Genomic DNA, 12,152 nt, shown 5'->3' with positions numbered 1-12,152 from the left:
GGGAGTGGCCCTTAGTTGTATATGTGAAGGCGTTTTCGAGATATCGACCAAAATGTGGATCAGGGTGATCCAGAACGTCATCTGTCGGTTACCGCTAATTTATTTATATATGTAATACCACGAACAGTATTCCTGCCAAGATTCCAAGGGCTTTTGATTTCGCCCTGCTAACTTTTTCATTATCTTTTACTTAATATGGTAAGTGTTACACCCATTTTACAAAGTTTTTTTAAAGTTATATTTTGCGTCAATAAACCAATCTAATTACCATGTTTCATCCCTTTTTTCATATTTGATATAGAATTATGCATTTTTTTTCTTTTTTCGTAATTTTCGATATCGAAAAGTGGGCATGGTTATAGTCCGATTTCGGCCATTTTGTATACCAAGATAAAGTGAGTTCAGATAAGTACGTGAACTAACTTTAGTAAAGATATATCGATTTTTGCTCAAGTTATCGTGCTAACGGCCGAGCGGAAGGACAGACGGTCGATTGTGTATAAAAACTGGGCGTGGCTTCAACCCATTTCGCACATTTTCACACAAAACAGTTATCGTCATAGAATCTATGCCCCTACCAAATTTCACAAGGATTGATAATATTTTGATCGACTTATGGCACTAAAAGTATTCTGGACGAATTAAATGAAAAAGGGCGGAGGCACGCCCTTTTTGAAATTTTCTTTTATTTTTGTATTTTGTTGCACCATATCATTATTGGAGTTGAATTTTGGCATAATTTTCTTATATACTGTAAAGATATAAAAATTTTTGTGAAAATTTGATTAAAAAAAAATTTTTTTTAAAAGTGGGCGTGTTCGCCATCCGGTTTTTCTAATTTTTATTTAGCACACAAATAGTAATATGAGTAACATTTATGCCAAATTTCATCATGACATCTTCAACGACTGCCAAATTACAGCTTGCAAAACGTTTAAATTCCCTTATTTCAAAAGTGGGCGGTGCCACGCCCATTGACCAAAATTTTACTAATTTTCTAGTCTGCGTCATAAGGTTAACCCACCTACTAAGTTTCATCTCTTTATCCGTCTTTCGTAATGAATTATCGCACTTTTTCTGTTTTTCGAAATTTTCGATATCGAAAAAGTGGGCGTGGTTGCAGTCCGATTTCGTTCATTTTAAATAGCGATCGGAGATGAGCGCCCAGGAACCCACATACCAAATTTCATCAAGATACCTCAAAATTTACTCAAGTTATCGTGTTTACGGACGGATGGACGGACATGGCTAAATGAATTTCTTTTTTCGCACAGATCATTTTGATATATCTATATCTATCTCGATTAGTTTCTGCCGTTACGGATTGTCGTTCTGTGAACAAAGTTAATATACTCTGTGAGCTCTGCTCAGCTGAGTATAAAAAACAATCTTAACCTTCCTCCATAATGCGGGTACGTGATTCGGCAGTGTGTTGCAGCTGAGCCGGAAAGATACCATCCGCTTCTGATAAAGCCACTGGGTATGGTGGTCATTTATATCACCTCCGATGGGTTTGTACATCGCACGAGTGCTTTGAATATATCGAGTGGCTATGGTCCCTGATAATCCTGGGCCATATAAAGGACCACTACCTTATAGGTGCTCTCCGGGCATTCGAAGCTGATCGTTACCTTGCCACCGTCACCAAATTGAGGTAGCAATAAAGCATAAAATATATATATGAAGCTCACCCTTTTCGTGAGCGCTGTATGGCCTGTAGTTTGGAATCGTAAAGCCACACATCCTTTTAACAGTGACCCATGACTCTTGATGTAGGATGATATCCACCTCAACCGAAGAAATAGAAAAAATATACGCAGCTGATGATGCTTCCTCCTCCGTCTTGCCTCAGAAGCTGGCCCTTTCAGTAAATAATTTTCAATTCTGGTTATATAATGTCCAATTTTATACGAATTTTCAGCTACTCAGCTCTTTTTTCCTTTCGATTTTAGTACCTACCTAAATATACAATACATTAATCCTTCATCTGTCACTTTCTTTGTTCATGTTCTTTGTAGTCGACACAGCAAAAAACCTATACTTATGTCCCTCTTGTATCTTTTTCCATTACTGCCCTCACCTTTGTCACTGCCCGCGTCTCCATCTCTTTTTACCTAAGATTATCGAAAATAAAGATGTTGCAGGCGCAAACTTCGGTGGAAAGCAGCGGAGCGTGACAAAATTCTAGTAGGTCACTTTCACCACACCAAAAACTTTAACACAATTTTTAACATAATTTAAGCACAGAAATACACTGATTGGAGTTTTAGAGAGTAAAAGTTAAAATTCTGAACACATTAGCTGAATAAAAAGTGTACAAATAATTGTTAAATAACAAATACAGACAGTGGTAGTTTAACAAATTCTGCTGTGGTAAGTGGTGAATGTGACCTACTAGAATTTTGTGGAGTTTGCTTCACACTATTTTTCGTCCCTGCAACGTCTTTATTTTCGAAAATCTTTGTTTTTACCTTGTTTTCATTTTTGCTTTTGTCCAACATTCGGTTAGTGTTTACTGATGGTAATTCAATTCGAAATCGATTGAAATGTAAATGACAGGACGCTCGTCGGGGATGAATATATACATATGTATGTATGTGTGAAAAAAATCACGATTTTAATATACGATTTGTCTTAATTCAGAGGAAAACACCATGGCTAAATATGGATAAACTAATGAATGAAGAATGATGGGGTGACCAAAGCTAATGCGTTTGCTCTTCGTATTCGTTCTGCTTCACTTCATTTAGTTGTCAAATTAGTATCTTATTTACATGGTTATATATGTCTGAGTATATTTTATACCCCATGTACATACATTCTATTTGTTCCCAGCGAAAAATGGTGGAACTAGTCTCTAAAACAAATGTAGCGTATCGTCTACAATGGGCTATAACTAATTGATCATCACTACCTCATTATGGTTATAATTTTGATTACTCCTTCTTAAATGCATTAAAGTATTCCATTAGTGGTAGAACGAGGACCCGTCTAACAATACCCGTTTGTTAGTAACTGTGGGGTACTAGAAGACTTTGTTTAAGAGTACCACTTCAGACATAAAAGCTTACAATTATTTATGGTGTTTTCTTTTCTGAAAATAGTGTCACTCTGTATGTTTTCTCAGTTCTCACTGGAGTTTGTGTATTTTCCACTTAATACGAAAAGATATCTCATTGATTCCAAACAGAACCATTTAGCATAGCGCCAGGTAATCTAGGTAAACAGAGCTTAAGAGTGCAGCATGAGGGTAACATACTTTCCAGAAAAGAAAACGGCATTGCGTACGTAAATAATGCCTAAATGTCCAACTAAACTTCCTTAACCCCAACGCCATAGTCGTAACCATGCCCATATCCATAACCATCTCCAATGTGATCGATTAATGGTGCCTTAACCAAAAATCGTGAAAATTTCATAAAAATGAAGAAAAAGCAAAAAATTAAAAAAATATATTCCACAAAAAATAATAAGTCTCTTAGTCATAACGTATCCAAAACAATGAATAAAATCTATAAATATCCAAATCAAATATTTTTAAGTTATGGATATGGCGAGAAACCAAAACCAATTGGTTGGCTATGATATGGTTATGGGGTTAGCGTTATGGTATGGCACTATTAACCGATTACATTAATTTCCATAAGGTAGGTTCGATCGGCTGTTTTATCTGGTTATGGTTTTATGGTTGTAAATCACCATTAATTGGCCCTTAACAATTTAAACGGTTATGGCTGTACAATAAAGCGCGCAAGTCGCTTATTCGCTGAGCTAACATGTGTCTTTTGGTAACACCAAGGGAATAAAATTGTTTTCCACCTGGTCTTTCCAACGGAGTGGCGGTCGCTCTTTTCCTCTGCTTCCGTAGGCGGTAAGAATACTCTCTTAGTCAGACCATCATTCATTCGCATAACATGAGCTAGCCACAGTAGCCGTTATGTTTTATTTCGCTGAATTAAGCAAACTATAGGTCGTACAGCTCATCATAAAATCCTCTTCGGTAATCGCCTTCGCCAGCGCATCGAGGTCACTACATCTTTCGAAGAACTTTTCTCTCGATTACTCCCAGAACTGCCTCATCAGATATAATCGGTGTTCATTCTTCTGCACCATATATCGGGACGAGTACGATAAGTGACCTGTAGAGCATGGTTTTCGTTTGCCGAGATAGGACTTTACAATTGCCTATGGGAACAAAGCATAGTAGAAAGGAGCCTGTCCAACATTACGTATAGAGTTATAAAGAAAATCAATTTCTCCATAAGACCTGCTCATTCAAAAGAGATCTGTTCACCTCATATAAAGAAATCAAACCCGACTTCGACTCCATTGCACACATCTCACATTCATCCTCCTGAACTAATCGCATTTTTGGCATGGTTGGTTTAGGTAAAATACTTTGCTTTAGCTGTTCTCTGTATGTAGTCATGTTGTTAATTAAAATAAAGCTTTCGATGGCAACTACGAAAAGGGGCATATTTGGTGTAGCCTGTAAATATGTCTATAAACTTAAAAGGAAATTGCTTTTATAATGTAGAGGAGCAAAGTAAAGTCATTAATTCTGAAAACATTAAACTATTTATTTGCTGCTATAAGTAAAAGTAAGTAAAGCCCCCCAACCTGCTGTTGGCTCTATAATTTTAAATTGTTCGCCTTGCTGCTTTTTGATGTGTAAACATCTTTGCCTGCGGTATGGAAGAATTCAAGTTGAGAAACCAAATATGAAACCGAAAACAAAACCGTACAGATTGTTATCGATTGCTAAACGAAGTTTTAACTGTATGTTATCGATAACAGCAGTTATCGAGGTGCTCTGGGTTATTATTGACAGGTAATCGGTTACCCGTTTTTCTCGACGAATTCTCAGTTTGTTATCCACTTTTTGTCGGCGAGTTTTCCACTATTTATAGACAAACAGTCGATTTGTTATCGAAATGCTAAAAATTTGTTATCGGTAACTATTATTATCGAGGGCTCATCGGTACCCCAACGGCCCAGCGTGCTAGGGGGCTTATAATATACCCGCGGTAGGTATGCCTGTCGTAAGAGGCGACTAAAATACCAAATGGATTCAAGGAGTTGCCTGCGCAATATATGGCTTCTCCAACATAATTGTCAATCTTACCTACCGTGGCGAATCCTATTTCATTAACAGCCGAGGCTCTGGCGACCCCGAACTAATGATGGATCTAGCGGGTGGGTAGGCGTGATGGCCTAGAAGGTTGCATGTGGTCATACCAAATCGTTCCTGAGATGGTCGGGCTAGTACCTTTATAGTGCTTGTTATCGAAATGTACGGGATCTGCATCCGGAAAATGACCATCAACATCGATAACACTCCCCAATGTCTTCGGGGAGTGCCTTTATCGATTCAAATAACAACAACAACGGGCTCATCGGTTTCTTACCAAAGACACTTCGAAAAACATCCCTGACTTATATGAAAAGGGTATGTGTGGGGTGTTGGCATGCGAGGTACCGCAACACAAAAACAAACATTTTTTTAGTAGGTATCAAATGGTTTTGGAGTTCCTGAGCAGAAGGAAGAAGTTCTGAAATTTAAAATAAAAAAAAGAAAACGTTTTGAAATTTGTGTATGACAATGAAATGTCAAAAAGAGGCAAATGAACAGAGCTGCTCAACACCTGTACACTTATAGCACTTTTGTTTTGCACTGAAGAATAGCCACAGACAAATTCACATTTTGAATATAAAAAAATTTTCATAGCACCTCACATAAATTCGATTCATATGAAAGTACCTGAATGAATGAAAGTGCAAAGAAAAATCACTTCCATATGAAGCCAAGGCACTTTGGAATGGTATTCAAATTTACACCAACAAATTGACAACAAACAATTTTTCAAAAATATTGTAGCACTGAGATAAGTTTCAATTCAAAATTTATTCATTAAGGCCCTCTTTTTTCACTTTAAAAAAGTTTCAGTGTATATATAATTTAGTATATGTATTGTGATTTGCACTTCAATATACACATTTTTGAACATCCCTGCAAATAAAGAACAGTTTTGAGTATTTTTTTTTTTAATAGTTTTAGAGTTCCTGAAAAGGCGAAGAAATGTTTCCAATAACCGCATTTTGAAAAATGTTTTTATTTCGAAAACGGCAAAAAATTGCAAGTTGTTCTGAGCAGATTTTCTAGAACTCCTGAAAAGAAAAAAAATTGCAAAATTGCCCCAACTATTTACATATTTCCAAAACTCGAAAACTTTTGAAAATTTATATAAAAATTGAGTAGGCAAATGTTTTCGCGGTAAGGCATGCTTGCCGTCAAAACCGTATGAACGCACAATCCCAGGAGCGCTGACGGTGCATGTGCTAACGCCACCGCCAAAGCACTGCCTTCATCCATCATACTTTCCTTTAACTTAGCGGTTATTACTACAGCAACAATATCAACCAAAGACGTCAATTAGGACACGACCAGTGAAATTTTGTACGAGGTCCCCCCTTGACGAACCCTCCCAAATTACTTCTATGATAAAAAGTTTCTTTGTAATATTCATTTGTTTGGAAAAAATTAAATGTGACACGCCGTAAATTGGAGGGAAAGCTCGCGAAAAGTTAATATAGCAAAGGGGTAAGTTATTTATAAAACAGCAACTACTCATTTTAACTCATGTGAAGAAAAATTCTTATGATTCATATTCATTTACTTCAGTGAGTGACAGTTAACCTAAGTGCCTTTCTGCATTATTTGGTATAAGATATGGTGGATGGGAATGTGAGTGAAATGACAGCGTTATACAAATCTGGTCCTTAATATTATTCTACTAATGTATTTAACTCAAATACAACAACTTTATTTTCTTTCCTTTTTATCCTTGCAGGCATTTGGTATAACAGTGAGCACCGCGACTGGGTACGTATTGCTGGCCGATAGTACCCACTACACCCTGCTAAAGGGTTGAGACCGTTATCATTGCGCCGGCCATCATACGGCGGCAATAACAGTAATAGCAGCAGCAGTAGCATAAAGGCTTGTCCACACCCACCACCACCCACACCGCACAGCACCAGCAGCCATTGCACAGCCAACAACAATAATACAAATAGCACAGCACCAAGCACAAGCACTAATAAAATAAAACGCAAAAACGATAAAATAAAATTTGACGGCACACCAACAACAACTACACACAGAGCAAGTGCTACAACTATCCCCACAGCAGATATACCAACAACAACCATCACCTCACCTTGCAGTCAATTGCAGGTGAATTATTTTGAATTCCCACCGAAAAATCTCGCAGCAACCGGTTCAACACCATCGCTGGCTACAACAACAGCTGTAGATTTAGCCGCATCCACCGCCAGCACCCCCACACATACATCCGCAACAAATTCGCCCAAAAATTTATATCCAACACACAATCACTCACACTACTCCGAATTACATTTGCACGAACATCAACATCACCAATACTATTCCAACAAAGCTAACACACAACAACTGCGCCAACATAATACACACTTCTCAAAGCAACATCAAAGTGAGCTTGAGTTAAAATTTTGTAGTGAAACGGAAGGGCAACTAATTCCTTTGACAACAATAAACGAGGGAGCAGTAAAAAATCATATTTTAGCAACACCACCAATAAACAATATGGGGAGACGTGAAATCAAGAGATCCAACACCAGTGGTTCGACTATAAAGTCATACGACAGCGGCAGCGGTAAGTGAAATAAATTTAAAAGTATTTATATATGTATGAGTATAATTTTAAAAAATTACAAAATGGGTTTAAAGAGTCCGACTTAATAGGGAACAGTGTTATATATTCGCAGCCCTTTAAATCTATTTTAAAATATAAATCAAACAAGATTCAAGAATAAATGAAAGCAGACCTCTGAGTGCTGGATGGATGAGGTCATCATCCGGTGACATATCTATCGCAAAATCTCATACCCAATGCTAAAAACATACACCTTCTCTCCAGTGGGTTAAGGGGCTTATAATACTCACGCGGGAGGTATGCCTAACGTTTTAGGCGACTCAAGTCCACAAACTTGAAAGATCAAGGATCCAAAAAAAAAAGCGTGAGTATGAACTAACGAAGTACTCGTGTTGTCCTATGAGTAAACATACAATTATACGTCTAGAAAACTACATTATTAGACGACTGGAGTTCGCCTAGGTCTTGAAGTAAAGCCACAACAAATATAACTTTACCAGCAACAAAATATTTGGGGGGTTCTGAGAAGATCTTCTTTGACATCTTATCGATAACCACCGAAACAGACAAACCGTTTTTCATTAGCATGTTATCAACAGGTTACAGATGTGACATCGATTATACGTATATTGAAGTTTTATGGGTATGTTTCATTCGAAACCGATAACAAATCTTTAACAGGCTGATGGATTAAGTTAGGCTATGTTAGGTTAGGTGGTAGCTGCCCTGATAAGGATAGCTCACTTGGACGACACGAAGGTCCGTTGTGATATCACATGCACCAAAAATAACGGTGACTTAGATCCAGCTACTTAGAGAATCGTTGGGTAGCAACGATAAAGCTCCGAATGATACCGAATCTGAACTTTGTATAAATCCTCGGGAGATCCAAGTGAGTCGCGACCGAAGTACTTTCGCATAGTTCTGGAAAAAGCTGGGCAATCAGGTATAAAGTGATTTGGTGATTCCACCTCATCATTCTCCATACAGCTGCAGCAGGATGGATTTTCCAGTATATTGGGACGTATCGCATGGATACCCATGGGACAGTGCCCTGTCACAACCCCAACGACCATTGATAGGGGAGCCTTAGTAAACCCAATTATTTCAGCAGACCTCCTGCCATCCACTTTCGGCCAGAAAGATCTTGCTACCCTGCAATATGTGGGGTCCGCCTAACGTTTGCTGAGCTGACTCGAGGCCCTGATATGGAGGGCAGTCCACAGGTGGCCAGCGGAATCCCGAAATCGCTAGAGCCATCTTCATCCGGTTCAATTGTACCGATGCGGGCTAAGAGATCCGCTTGACAGTTACCAGGGATATCACTATGGCCCGGGACCCAGATAATCTTAATTGTAAAATAATTCGATGCAATCGCAAGTGACGTCAGGCACTCCCAGACCACCCTCGATCGCACTGTAGTTGAGCTCAATGCCTATCCAAGCGGCTATCAGATTAAATGTTAAATTCCCTAACCGTAGTAGCACTGGATAGCATTTCATCCACCGCATCCTTAATCGCAACAACTTTCGCTTGGAATACACTGCAGAGTTCAGCCAACTTAAACTTGTGGCTTACATTTAGCTCTTGACAAAAGACCCCCCACCAACCTTTTCGTCCAGCTTCGACCCATCCGTGAACAAGTTAACCGGTCCTATGCCCCAGATAATTCCTCTTCCCCCCTCTTCTCGGTAGAATGACTAGAGTGAAGGTTGTATAGGGAGCAGTTATCGGCATACAATAGTCCGTTCTGTCCGGGATAATGTCGAAACTGGTAAGAGGGCTAGAGTGTCCGAAGTCAGACAGCCCATAGCCCATATCACGAAGCCTGACCAACGACCCTGCCGCGGCCACCTTTCCCGCAATATCTACTGGATATATGTTCAGCATGACGTTCAGTGAAAAACAGGCTGATAAGAAATACATATATAACTTTTCGAAAAAAGCTATTAGCTTTCTGATTATATGTTGGTAAGTTTTCGATAACTAATCGATATCTTTTCGATAAATAGTCGATAAATTTTTGATAGAATATGGATGACTTTGTGAAAATAAATCAGTAAACTTTTGATAACAATACAATAACACGTTAATTTTCTTCTAACGTATTGGTAAAATTTCGATAGCAAACTGATGAAACTTCGATAACAAATCGATACCTTGATTTTACTTTGTCGATAACAGCCTTGCCTTTTCGTTCTGTTGCGTGATGACCGCACTTACGCTTATATTTTGTATTCGCCCATTCCGAAGACTACGCTTACGCTTACCTTAAGCTTATCTAAGTATTGAAGTTAAAACAATATTTAAGCTCGGGGAACTTAGTATTAAAAAATCTGTATAGTAAAAGCAATATTCACCTCCCCCATTTCTCTTGTGTCAGTATGCCTTGATTTCATACCTTAAGATAGCGCCTTGGGCTCTCTACTTAAGTCAAAATAGAATTTTGGTGCTGCATTGCATTCAGGGCAATATTGCGCGTTTCATAGAATGCTTCCGTGTAGCACCAAATGATTGTTATTTAAAGTTTTGTTAGCTAATATCCTATAGTATCACTACAGTCTACAGAACTGACGTTTTACCAAAGATTTTCTACTCTGTCAAAACACAGCAAAGGCTTTATAAATTTTTCTTCTTACGTGAGTTTCCAATTCATTATGAAGCTCTTTATGACTTGTCAGGTTAGGCGCATATGGCCAATAATATTCAGACGAGTTCTAGATTATTCAAAAATTGCTGCAGGAGAAAAAAGTGTAATAACTAAGATAAGTTACATCATCCGCATAAAATTGAAGATGGATATTCCTGTTAATGAAGTAGCTCAGATATGAGTCAAACACCAACCAATGTCATCCGTCATTCAATTATACGGTATTCTATGTTTTATATACCTCCTTGGTAGATAAATCTCCAAAATACTACAATTACTTTAGTGAACCTGTGAATATAATATCGTTAATATTGATGTTTAAGACTGTTGCACTTTATTTCAACTTAGACACGTATTTACAGGTAATTGTGCAGCTTTGCATATGCATACTCGCTATGCAAACACAAGTATTCATAACCTTTTGACCCTTCGTTACCCTCTGTCCGCTGAGCTTGTGTATCTAGAGGCAATACTATGACGCTATTTGGCAACTTAATTGATGACATCACCACATGAAATTGGCACATGCTAAGCTACTCCCTTGTCGAATAATCTAACACCAAACTAACAAGCTTTCAACGCTTCAGGCGGAATGGGTCAACTAACGGCGACTGCCCAACAAGCAATGCCTATAGCTGTCATCAAATATTCAACTTTGGAAAAGCATTACCTGCACACACATGAACATAGATATATGCAGTATTACGCCCAATAAACAGTTTTCTGTAATCTCATATTGACAGTAACTAATATGCACACTTCACTACCACATGCACTTCCAGTTTCTATGCTCCCTCCCTAAACCAGCAATTTCATGTATTTACTCTATTGCGACCGACAGTTATCGGAAATTACGTCTAACCAACTGGCTTCATCTCCTGCTCCGGCCGAAAAAAAATATATATTCGCAATTGGTTATAGATTTTCAAGGAAAAGGTGATGCCTTAGAAAAGTGATGCCTGGTACTACACCCGCACTAAACCTATATAGATAGTTACTGTGCTATTTTGTTTGCATCAGGACACCAACTAGAACTTTTCACTGTAAAAAACATCGTAGCGCCGTTTCCAGGCTTTGAGCACCAACCTACACCAGACTGATGCAGTGTCTTGCGCCACATTGCGCATTGAACTTATACAGCTGCTCTACATTTGTATCAACAACTTAGGTAGTACGATCCTTTATAGAACTTGTTTCGGTCCGTCGGCCAAATCTTCTACCTTATCCCGCAGTTTTACGATTCAAGACCGTCAGCTTCGGATCCCTAATATATCGGATATCGGTAGAACATATGTACTTCATATCCCCAACTCCTTTTTTATTCCGAACTTCGCACCAGCAACCTTTTGGATTAAAGCATATATATATTAATAAGCTAACAAAACTTCCACACAATCAATTGACAGGCGATTTCGCATAGTTGGTATACGTAAAATCATATAAAAGTTATATGAATCGATTCGTATGGATCAGCCGCAGTGCATAGGCCTATTTTTGTTAACAAATATTACTCTATTTGCTTATAATTAATAGAAAAAGTTGTTTGTAAATCCAATAATCTCTCCAAATATCGATATTTACTTTCTTGCACAAAAGCGCGCCATCTTTGGACCAATTATGTAAGTGCTCTAAGCCACAAACCTACATAATGCGTACGCGCTATATTTTTTAATATATTAAAAATTACGTGTGACTTGTCTTGGACTTGTCCTTACAAAATCAATCTTTTTCGAAGGACCTCGATTTATAGCAAAAAAATTTAAATAAAATACATTTTTTGTACTTCAATTGAATGAGCTAACTGT

General features: G+C 38.1%; 1 protein-coding gene across 3 annotated transcripts in view; it reads left to right on the top strand.

Moving 5' to 3' along the window:
• Nucleotides 1-12,152, top strand: part of LOC137237722 (uncharacterized) — a 282,894-nt gene that overhangs the window by 92,012 nt on the left and 178,730 nt on the right. For 2 of the 3 annotated variants that reach the window (XM_067761782.1, XM_067761781.1), the window contains exons 3-4: nucleotides 6,852-6,883; nucleotides 7,540-7,697. In XM_067761782.1, coding sequence (XP_067617883.1) covers nucleotides 7,628-7,697 — 70 coding nt within the window. In that variant the 5' untranslated portion in view covers nucleotides 6,852-6,883; nucleotides 7,540-7,627. Of the gene's footprint in view, nucleotides 1-6,851; nucleotides 6,884-7,455; nucleotides 7,698-12,152 lie in introns of those variants that run through there. The other variant, XM_067761783.1, reaches the window with a different exon arrangement.

The sequence above is a fragment of the Eurosta solidaginis genome, chromosome 1 (genome assembly GCF_040869045.1).
Source record: "Eurosta solidaginis isolate ZX-2024a chromosome 1, ASM4086904v1, whole genome shotgun sequence".
NCBI classification, from domain to species: domain Eukaryota; kingdom Metazoa; phylum Arthropoda; class Insecta; order Diptera; family Tephritidae; genus Eurosta; species Eurosta solidaginis.
Note: the sequence above shows the minus strand (reverse complement) of the source record. Positions and strands in the feature narration are given on the sequence as shown.